General features: G+C 31.2%; 2 protein-coding genes across 2 annotated transcripts in view; one reads left to right on the top strand and one right to left on the bottom strand.

The window, feature by feature from the left end:
- The window catches only part of LOC119834438 (LIM domain kinase 1), a 24,174-nt gene extending 20,984 nt beyond the window's left edge, over window positions 1–3,190 (bottom strand). Inside the window, exon 1 of the mRNA XM_038358801.1 lies at window positions 3,066–3,190. Coding sequence (XP_038214729.1) covers window positions 3,066–3,087 — 22 coding nt within the window. The 5' untranslated portion in view covers window positions 3,088–3,190. The remainder of the gene's footprint in view (window positions 1–3,065) is intronic.
- Window positions 3,191–9,026: 5,836 nt separating this feature from the next.
- LOC119835308 (coagulation factor IX-like) overlaps window positions 9,027–11,485 on the top strand; it is a 3,851-nt gene continuing 1,392 nt past the window's right edge. The window contains exons 1-3 of the mRNA XM_038360061.1: window positions 9,027–9,059; window positions 9,381–9,435; window positions 10,666–10,801. Of these exons, the coding sequence (XP_038215989.1) occupies window positions 9,027–9,059; window positions 9,381–9,435; window positions 10,666–10,801 (224 nt within the window). The remainder of the gene's footprint in view (window positions 9,060–9,380; window positions 9,436–10,665; window positions 10,802–11,485) is intronic.

Below are 11,485 nucleotides of genomic sequence, written 5' to 3'. Positions count from 1 at the left end.
CATTCAGTTAAAGAGTTAGACGCGGCAGAAAAAAGCCTCGTCATGTTGAAGGATGTGCGTCATTTATTACGCAAATAAAATTGTTTGTTACATATACAATGTCCTTTCTAATACGGTGCATGCTTCGAGCGGTATGTAAGCGAACTATGCAACAACTATAAGTAATAACACACATGGATGATATACATATCCAACTGTCAAAATTTTCGAAAGTATGAGAAACAATTTTTTTTTAACTAGAAAGTTCACAAACTTTTTTTTTATCAATGGCCAACAATAACAACTCAGACGATTCCAGAACCTTCCAGTTTTGTTTTGGTAGATCGGTCTGATTTAGGATCGGGAAGTACCACAGACTAAAAAAGAATTCTGTTTGAATTTGGAATCTTTTCTATCTAGGCTAATGATTCTACGACTGCCTCATTCTAGAACTGGATGAGAGAATAAAACGTGGCGCCAATTTTCCGTGAGGGTGACCTAATTGTACAGAAAAAAGCGAATATTTATGTATAATAATCATAACTCGCCCACAAATACACTGTTTTTAATTAAAAAAATAGAAGATATTTGAATCCACACCACATTTAATCGTAATATTGTCTGTATTTACCTACCTAGTAAGTAATTACGAAATGCATAAAGGAGGAAAATCTAAAATCTTTTATAATTCAGACCCAGTGTTTTAATACATACTGATAAAAAAGATACGGTTAGAATTGAGGCCTTCATCATTTTGCCAAGTTGGTTAAAACTGTTAAGATATTTTTTTATAATTCCACTAGCTTTTGCCCGCGGCTTCCCACGCGTTATATTCGGAGTTGTTTAATGGATGTTATTTTACTAATTCCTCTTGAATCTCTGTATCAATAAAAAGAAAACCCATCAAAATCTGTTGCGTAATTTTGAAGATCTAAGCATACACGCACACAGACGGCGGAAAGCGTTTGTTTTATACTATATAGTGACATATTATTAAGCTTGTTTCATAATTAACTATGTGATTTATCTAATACAGCCATAAATTGCAATCATCTCATTCAATATGGAATCTAGACATATATAATGTGCAATACAAACCACATTTTTATTTACATTTTTAACCAACTTCTAAAGCTAAGTATATAAATTGTACGGCATTTTTATAATTCTTTTTTCTTATTAGAAAACTGATGCCATTCCATGTCAGCCCATTTAAATTTGATATAATTCGGACAAATAGAAACTGGAGTAAAGACAAATCCAACAAATCCAACTAAGCAAAAAGCATCATAATATATTCAGCCCTTTTTGAGTTACAAGTGCTGATTGTCACAGCTCTATAATGCAGTTAATAAATATAGTTTAAAAACACACACAATGATAGTATATACTTATGTTTGATTTTACGAGAGTATTATACATTTAGAAATTATAAAGGCGAGCGTGGCCACGGGGAGACTCCCCGTGGCCACGCTCGCTGTAGTGTTCGAAACGTCGGGTTAATACGGCTGAGATACGGAATAATCTTTTGGGGAAATGCCACTAATATTAACAATTTATTTATAGCCCAAAGAAGATGTATTCGATCAATATGTAACTTAAAGAAATCAGAGAGCTGTAGACCCTATTTTAAAAATTTACAATTATTAACATTGGCCTGTATATACATCTACGAAATAGCTATCAATGTAAAACGCCATCCTGAATTATATACTAAAGTGTTGAGTGAACGAAATTGTCATCAGCTCCAAGTTCGCTTCAACGTTAAAACGGCTCTGTACCAGAAAAGCGTATTTGTAATGGCAGCAATTATTTATAATAAATTACCACTGAACATAAGAAAATGCACCAGTCTGGCGTCGTTTAAGAAATCTCTGTTTGATTATTTAACTGAAATGACATTCTACACACTTAACGAATATTTTGACCAATCATAAATAAATAACTGACTGAACTAAATACAATGACACATATCTATAAAATTTTAATATGGGCAATAAAATTACACATCTTGCCTTTGTTATTTTGTGCTTGGTATAAACGAAAATATGTATAAATATGATTATTAATTAATTATTTATGTAAAAATTGACAATTGTGCGCCACATGGCAGATCACAGTAGAACTTTAGATAATGTAATACCTTCCTAATAACCTGTGAATCACAATAAATCATTTTGAATAATGAAATTTGAATTTGAATAATATAAAGAATAAATCGCGATTAAAATCCGTTAAAAAGTTTTTAATTTCTAAATTCTATTCAATCTATACCATAATCGCACGAGTTTATTTTATTATCCTGATTGGGATATATATAATACTAGATTTAATAATTACCTTGCATATAATTACTAGCGAGTGTGATAGTAAGTGTGACAATTTAATTGATTTTATCATTAGTGTGCCATTTAGTTTTTATTTAACAATTTTTTATTTTTGTTTGTATACACAACTACATCTATGCTGGTTGGCCTTGGTAAAGAGATCATAAAAATTACATTACAAGAAATATTTTCAGATATATACAAGAAACAGATGAAAATCATGTCATACAAATTTAAAAACAGTTATTATCTGTTTTGCAATTATACTGTATATATTATCAACCTTGATCTTAACATTTTCCTGTTTAAATCAATCAATAGTTATGTAATAGTAGGATTATCATTATACATTAATATCTGATATCTAAGATTTTTAGAAGCAATTTCTAGATTAGATTTTTATAGTTTGATTAAATTTGAAAAGATACACTTTATATATCAGTAATATTAACCATGAAGGCTAATCAATTTAAAGGAATATTTACGAATATAACAATATTCTTATAAGAATCTACGTAAGGTTTTCCAAAAAAATTGAACCGTCAATAGTTTTACTTGTGCGAAGGCATGGTTATATATCTCATTAAAATTCAATAAATTTTATATCCTTTTGATTACTAAGCCACAACAAAAGATAATTTAAACACAAAACAAGAATCGCCCACACAAGACCTATGTCACGATACAAAACATTTGATTATTTCCAAACGAAGAGGTGTCAGGAAAAGAATAGATCATGGATATTTTGAAAACACTCACCTTTTGTATCAAAACCCTCCATAGCATTGCTGGAATATATTTTTCATAAAAAAATAAATGGAAAAGCACTTTAATCGCACATCAAAAATCCTTAATTCTTACGATTGACGTGAATGACTAATAAGCATAGACAATACAAAAGTAAAATATTGACATCTGTCAAATGTTTGTCAGATCACTTTTTTCAATATACGGACATACAAGGTTCTTGCTTAGCTCTATGAAAATCTTTTTATATTGATATTATTTTAATTTATTAATAATATTATATTATTAATAATATACATATTAATATATAAATACAGAAATATCAATTTTCTCAATATTGTTTTAGCATATTTTCGAAAATACATAATTTTATTACAATTATGGAAAGAAAATTATAGGCAACTAATTCAATTAGCCAATTTGACAAAAGGAAACTGTTTTGTGAAATTTTCTGTAGGATTGCTAGTTTCAGATATAAAACGTGAACACTTTTATTAAGATATACAGTGGCGTAGCTATCATAGGGCCAGGTGATGCAGTGCACCAGGGCGCCGGAGCTCAGGGGGCCCTCTAACCTCATCTTTGAAAGAGGGGAGGAAGGCGGAAAGAGGGGAGGAGGGCCCGATTCTTTCCCTATGCACCAGGGCCCTTGTCCCTCTAGCTACGCCACTGAAGATATAAGTATATATAAATATGGGTAACATCACACAATTTAAAGTAAGCTATTACTAACCAACTACCAAACCAATATATACATCCACGAAATCAAATTGCGTCCTCTGAGAAACACACGATAAGATAAATGTGATATTTCAATGGACTATATAATTATTGCCAACAATGATAAATTAATTTTAATTAACTTGAAAATATAGGCATTAGAGGATGAAAATGGGATCACAACATAGAATTGAGTTATTTTAAATTTAATCAAAATTTAATCGCACTTCACACTAATATTATAAATGTGAAAATTTGTTTGTTGTCTGTCAATCACGCTACTAAAAACTAAAACGAAACTACTGAACGGATTTTGAATAAATTTGTCTGTAACAATGTATAAGCTGACTTGGGTAATAGGATATATTATTAGAATATCCCGATTAAATGCTACCTTAGAATAAAACAGGAATCTTTATATCCGGGATAAGCGTGTAGTTTTATTATAGTTGTGGATACATTGTCATTTTCTTTTTATATTATCGTATGATTGTGATAAAGATATAGTATTAAATATTAACACATTACGTATTCTTTTCTATTGGAAGTTTTAATCTGCATATCTGCGCGGCAGTCATATGGTCGGCTATACGGTCATCCTTTTCTATTTATATTATACATTCAGGCATTTTTCGACCCCCTGTAACTTTGTTATATTTAGAACAGACGCCAATATTTGAATGTCGAATTAATTCCTCCTCCTTCCTCCACCTTCTTTTTTATCTAGGTTATTTGCTACATTATAGATTTTTGTCGCTATATAATATAACAGCTGATTTCATTCAGCAGAGGATGTGACGAGTGTGCTGACACAGCTTGTAGGAGATCCTCCACACTGCGAAGCATCCTTTGGTCCCCTCCACTCACACAAGATGTCAACGTAAATTGCAAGCAAGTGTTGCGGATCGCTATTGTTCGATAGATTACAATCTAGCCAGTAAGATTATAATCATATTATAATCTAACGATTTCTACGATTTGGCGACAGATATAATAAAGATATCATTGCTATATTGTTATAATATTACAACACTGCCCGATACAATTTTCCATTTGTTTTTGTGACAAAAAGTAGCCCGTCTTTTTTGTAACCACATATCAAAATAAAATATATTTAATCTATACAGTATTTTCTTAATTCGTATAAAAAATGAACACGCTTTTAAAAAAGTATTATTTCCATTTCATCTGTATGTTTTGTAACCGGCTCCAAATTTAAAAAAACAGATTTTATTCAAACTTTGGATACTTATCAAGGATCGAAGACAATAATTTGATCAGTTCGTCTTATTATTCTGATTAGGATCGCTAGGATTAAATAATATATAAACTTATAGGATTTATTAACACGCTTTATTGCCTTCATCTGTATGTTTTCATGTAACTGACTCACGTGTGCTCGATTTTGACCCACTTCAATAGTTTAGTTTAAACTTTGTACCTCCACTTATCAAGGATCGGTGACAAAAATGACAATACAATATTATCATCAGTTTATCTTATTATCTCGAATCAAAAGAAAAATATACGTTAAAAAACACGAATTAACGATAGAATCAAGTAAAAAATAGTAAATAATTTTTAATCATAGAATTTATCAATAAACAATTACAGTATAATTAAAAAAGCATATAATTATATATCAGTTCTTTGAGCATCTCCTGCTTTTTTACAATTATACTATATATTGTTACTATATATTATTAATTGATTCCTAGATTAAATTTTTTAAATAAAATAATATAAATATTACTTCCACGTATGCTGATACATATCGTTTTTATTATTACGAACTCAATGATAAACTTTACTATTATCTATTACTACTCACTACATTATTTTACACTAAGAATTATATAGTGTAAGTGTATATAGCGTTATTAATAATTTTAATATGATGATAATCCTAGAATGTAAAAATACTAGAATTAGCTTTGCCCCGAGCCCAAAAGCGCGGGAAAATATTTAATTGTTTAAATCATTTAGGGTTTTCCGAAACTGGTTCGCTAGATGTCATTTATTTTTATTCAAAATTTCAACCAAATTCGTACTGGGTTTTAATCATTCACGAGTTCTCGTATTCACTAAGTTTCAATAGGTACTACGCAAATCTCTTACAGACTTTGTACCTTACACGACGATCGAATAAATTTCATCACATGGACGGTTCAGTTGAGATAAATGATAACTTTGCTGTTATGGGAACACATGCAGTTAGGTGAAATTGTTTTATAGACCCGTACTGAAAAATTGATGACTCAACACCCGAAGCACCACCTGCAAACTGCATTCAACAGCTGCACCTAAGATTAGGATTCCAGCTCCAGAAGAGGACGATGAAAGTGCTGAAAGTGATGTGAGAAGTAAAATTTTGAATATTGAGTTTATTCAATCAGCGTCAATGTCAAGGTTAATATGAAGAAATATGGAAGCGATAGAAGGAAAATCCAAGAGGTGTTGGAACAGATTTTTTTATGTCATTGTCGCCAATGGAGCTGGTGGGTCACCTGATGGTAAGCGCACATTTGGAGAGGCCTCTACGAATGGATTGCCGACTTCAAATTTGGAAGTGATTAAGAAATGATTGACGAGAGGAATAAAGGAAAGGACTGGGAAGAGTAAGGAAAAGGATGCGGGCCTTCGGCTCTCACCGAACGAAACACAGCAGTATGCTATTTCACGCCGGTCTTCTGTGGAGGTGTGGCACTTCCCCTGTGCGATCTGGCCCAATTCGTGCCGAAGCCAGTTCGACTCCCACCAAAAAAATGGAAGTGACAGGTGCAGTGTAAGACTAGAAATATTATTGTTAAAGGTTATTCGAATTACTTTTTGCCTGTCTTTCCTTCTTACTGCATAGTTCTATTATGTAGATCTCTCTTTTTTGCATGCTTTGGTGAACTAGAACTTCAATTTTAATCCAGCTTTCTGATGTCATCGTAAAATAAACGGTATATTATCATCTAAAGCCCTCACAATTAACAGAAAATGCAGTACTGCAGGACTTAAATACTACTTAATGGTAACTAATAAGGTACCAATAGCATTCAGTCCTGCATTATACTGGTAACCAATAAGAATTGTACGTAGTAATGAAGTTCAGAATCAGTGCCATTACATATTTTGTAATTCATTGCATTTCTTCATTCTTCACATCCTACTAATATTATTAATGAATGTTGGTGAGGATGGATGTATGAGTATGTGTATGTTTGTTACTTTTTCACGCAAAAACTATTGCAGTTCAATATATTGCAATGAAATTTGGTACGTAGATAGCTGACCAGCTGGAATGAAACATAGGCTTTTTATCCCGATATTCCTACGGGATACAGACTTACGCGGATGAAACCGCGGGGCGCAAGTAATAGAGTCTGAAACTACAGAAACAGCCAGAACATTTACACGTAAAATAATTAATTTAATTATTGTTTATTGACGTAACCGCTTATACTTTTGAATAGTAGAATTTTGTCTAGCAGTCTTACCCATGTCCTTTTCACGTCATAGTCTCAACTTTTGTCTACTAAATATAATATTTATACGTCAATACTATACAATAATAAAAACTTGTAGATATATCCTTTGTACATTAAACAGCTTCTAGCGAAACGCAGTAACCTTAAAATCTCACTGCCAAGTGCCACCCAATATCTTATCAATAAATCAAAGCTAATCAGTCAATTAATAATTTTATCTACTAATTACTGCGAACCTGCGTATTTAAGTTTGCCAGTAGCGAATAAAGAAGTAGTGGTAGTCAAGATGTGGAGCAAAATAGTCTTTGTAGCTTTATTATGCCATTTGGTAAGTTTGTTCATATATTTCATCACTCTTGGTCTTGAATAAATGCGATAAATTTAGTTTATTTTTAGTCGTATATTGTCTTGTCACTAAATTGTATTTTCAGATCAACATTGTAAGTTTTGCTAAAATAAAAATCAGATAAATTAAATATGGGTTAAAGTCCCAATAAGTTTATAATCTTATATATAAAAATCAATTGCGTTCGTTAGTCTCGCTAAAACTCAAGAGTGGCGGGGCCGATTTTGATAATGTTGGTTTTGATGTATTTTTATATATAGTAATATATAATAGTATATAATAGTCCAGGGAAGGTTTAAAAGGTAAAAGATACGGATAAATGTTTCGAAAAAAGGTCAATGGCGTTGCGAAGTTCGCCGGGTCAGCTAATTAATGTAATCAGCTAATTAGTGTAATCATATAAAGTAAGTATTACTTACAGATTAAAGTGTAAAAATTATAATAGACGGTAGATACAACAATTAATCATAAACAATGAAAAAAAAGTTATTCGAAAAAACAGACCAAAAAATCAGTTTAAAAAATATAAGCTAAAATCGGTATATTTTTAACTCAAATCTAAATTAAATAATACTTTATGAACTTGCACAAGCAGTTATGTCGTACGAATTGGACGTTTCAGCTTATATCTTTAAACCGTTTGCTCCGCAGTCTGTGAAAATTAATCAATGTTAAACAGTTTATCACGAAGACATTGCTAATCTCTGTCTCTGGATGAAATTCATTATACATAATACTAGCTTTTGCCCGCGGATTTACGCGTTAATTGAGGAGTGGTTTAATGTATATTATTAATTATTATACATATTTAAACCTTCCCTTGAATCACTCTACCTATTTAAAAAAAAACTTCAAAATCCGTTTGACAGTTTTAAAGATTTAAGTATGCATACACACGAACGCGGGAAGCGACTTTGCTAAATACTATGTAGTGATTATATATAGGTGTAAATATGTATATTTGGAAGAAATTTTTAAAATACATTTATATAACAAAAGTCTGGAATTAGACCACTTTACGCGTTAACCCAAGCTAAGCTGTTAGTCGAAGTAAAGTTGTAAACACATTTAGAATATAATCTATTTATCCGTAACATACCTAATGCTTATAATGAAATGCATTATTTTCCGTAGATTATAATCTATCAATATGAAACCGTTCAATCGTGTAATGACTTTTTTGACGAATTCGATAAATCGGTTGAATCTGCTTGGGCTTATAAAAAAACATGGAATAAGGAGCGTCACAAACCTCCAGAGCGCCGTGGCTCTGTCAGCTCCGAACTTGCATCTAATATACATCTGGAAAAATAAATTCTCGGAACATTACACATTCAATATATTCGCATAATATATATTTTGGTGAAAAATAATACGTTAAATAGTAAGGAAATTTCACATGTCGTAAATGTATGGTGGCAAGTCAGTAAAATGCAAAGGGCCCACAGCCGAAAGTGGTCCCCGGTCAGAGGAGGATTAAAACTGCCAATGTTTTTCCCAATGTCATTGCATATTTCATCATATATGAATTTGCCACAGACTACGAACGTTACAGATGACACCGGATTCACAGATATCACAATATTTGATTCGACAGATTTTAATCTAAGTGGTCTAACGATTCTTTTAGTACTGGATTGGCGCGTAAACTGGTCTTATGCCAGACTGTTAGTTAGTATATTATGTATTTTAAACGCTTCCTTTCAAATATATATTTTGTGTGTAATTTCTAACGCATAGGTGAGACAGTAATGCAAATTTCATTTTATGTTTTATTAATTTCAGGCATCAGCAAAGCAGATTATATCTGCAACTTATGTTGAAAATTTAAAATCCGCAGGTAAGTCTCATATAGAAATAATTACTTTATACTTATGACTATGTATTTTAAATGTATTCTCTTAACGTCAGTATAAAAAGCTATACTAATATTATGTATGGTTGAAAGACTTTCTTCATTATATATTGTAAAACAGAGACTTAATGATGATAATGATGTTTCTGAAAGAATTCGCGTTTGATAGAATCAAGACACCTAAAGTTAGCTGCGCAGTTGCGCAGGAGATATAAATTTTCCAAATACAATACAGATAGCGAACTTCAAAAGGAAAAAAATATTTTATCTATCCAATCAATTATATTAAATACCTAATTATCATGGAATCAATTTCCTTAAGCGCCAAAGCAACTTTAATCACCGAAGAAACAATCAGAACTATTCCTAGGATTAAGTGTTATCGAAATTGATTTATTTAGATAATAAAGCGTTTAAATAGTCGCGCGTTATGATTTCTCTTTATAAGATAAAATTAAATTGTGTTTATTCATTATTTGTTGGCGTCATTTGATTTTGATCAAAGGGATACGATATTGCATTCTCTCTTTATCATATGGTTATTTGCTGGTTACCATAAACAGATTAAAGTGACAACATGAGCGCTTGTATAATGCCTTAAACTATATAGTTTATGATCATATAATCTACTGCATTCAAAACAATTAGGAAAAATGTTTTATATAATTCATAATGTATCGTTATAGTTTTTTGAAAACATCATGGCACAAATTTGATACAATGAAAATACCACGAAGCTACCTTAATATATAATGTTATTTAACGATTAATAACAACCATTCTGACTTGACATTCTGAATTATTGAAATATCCGAAAATTACAAATACTTTTAATAACAAGATAGACCTGATCGAATTAAAGCCACGATGATTAATCTCGTTTGAGATAAACCAATTGCGTTCATGATATACTAATCTGCACATGTTTTTGTGAGCATACAATTACAATGTTGTTTTAAATCTGAAACAAACCATCTTACTAAGAGATTTAAATAAGATAAATAAATTAATGAAAATTATTATGATAACTTCATGTTCCGGAATAAAGAGTACTCTTCTAAATAATTCATGTGGTTTCATATTATGGCCTATATCAAAAACATTACTAATGTCCCTGCTGATGACGCAGATGATATCGAGATTTCATGGTGATAGCGTCAAAATAAACGAACAAACAATCAGTTTCAGATGGGCCCAATAGCCGCATTGTCTCAGGTTGGGACGCGGTTCCCGGCCAGATCCCCTACCAGGTCGCCGTCAGAATCCTTGACAATCAGTTCAGGATTCTCGGCTGTGGTGGTTCAGCTATCCACGAGCAATGGGTAATCACCGCTGCTCACTGCACTGCCAAGTACGTAATATAGCTGGTAGCTCGAATATCCTAATCATTATTTCTTCATTAAATTTACTGTGTTTAAATCTACCTAGATGTACATACATTGTAAACATTTTATAAAATTTCAATGAATAAATAAAACTCATGCTTCTACGATATTGCCTCATGATTTTCAAAATCTTCTTTTGCTAAATTTATTGCTAATTTTTAATTTTATCTTTTGTTATGTTTCGATATCACCTTACTTACTTGGATTTTATCTTACGACACTATCAATACATACATTTTGACTGTTAATTATCTTGAAAATTAATCATTATTATTATACTTCATTTTATTCCAAGCCAGACTCATTCACAGCTCCGCTTGGTATAAAATTCTTTGATTAATTGATAGAATTATGCAGCGACTCAGGCCTTCTAAGATCTAGGTTATATTCCTGTGATAATTCTGTGCTATTATTCTAATTTCTATCTGCTTACAATACTCTAACTACTGACAAATATGTTTAATTATTATTTATTTACTTATACTATATGTATGTATATATACTAACTGTATGCTATATAATATTTTCCTCTCTCTTTTATAAATTCAATGGCTTCTTTATAATTTAAATATCTTTATAATATACCTAGTCTTGCCATAAATATTGTAATAAAGAAAAAAGAAAATTGTTAACTGCAAATAACATTTATT

Source organism: Zerene cesonia, chromosome 2 (genome assembly GCF_012273895.1).
Source record: "Zerene cesonia ecotype Mississippi chromosome 2, Zerene_cesonia_1.1, whole genome shotgun sequence".
Classification (NCBI taxonomy): domain Eukaryota; kingdom Metazoa; phylum Arthropoda; class Insecta; order Lepidoptera; family Pieridae; genus Zerene; species Zerene cesonia.
The sequence above is the reverse complement of the archived record's forward strand: the minus strand, read 5'-3'. Positions and strand labels throughout refer to the sequence as shown.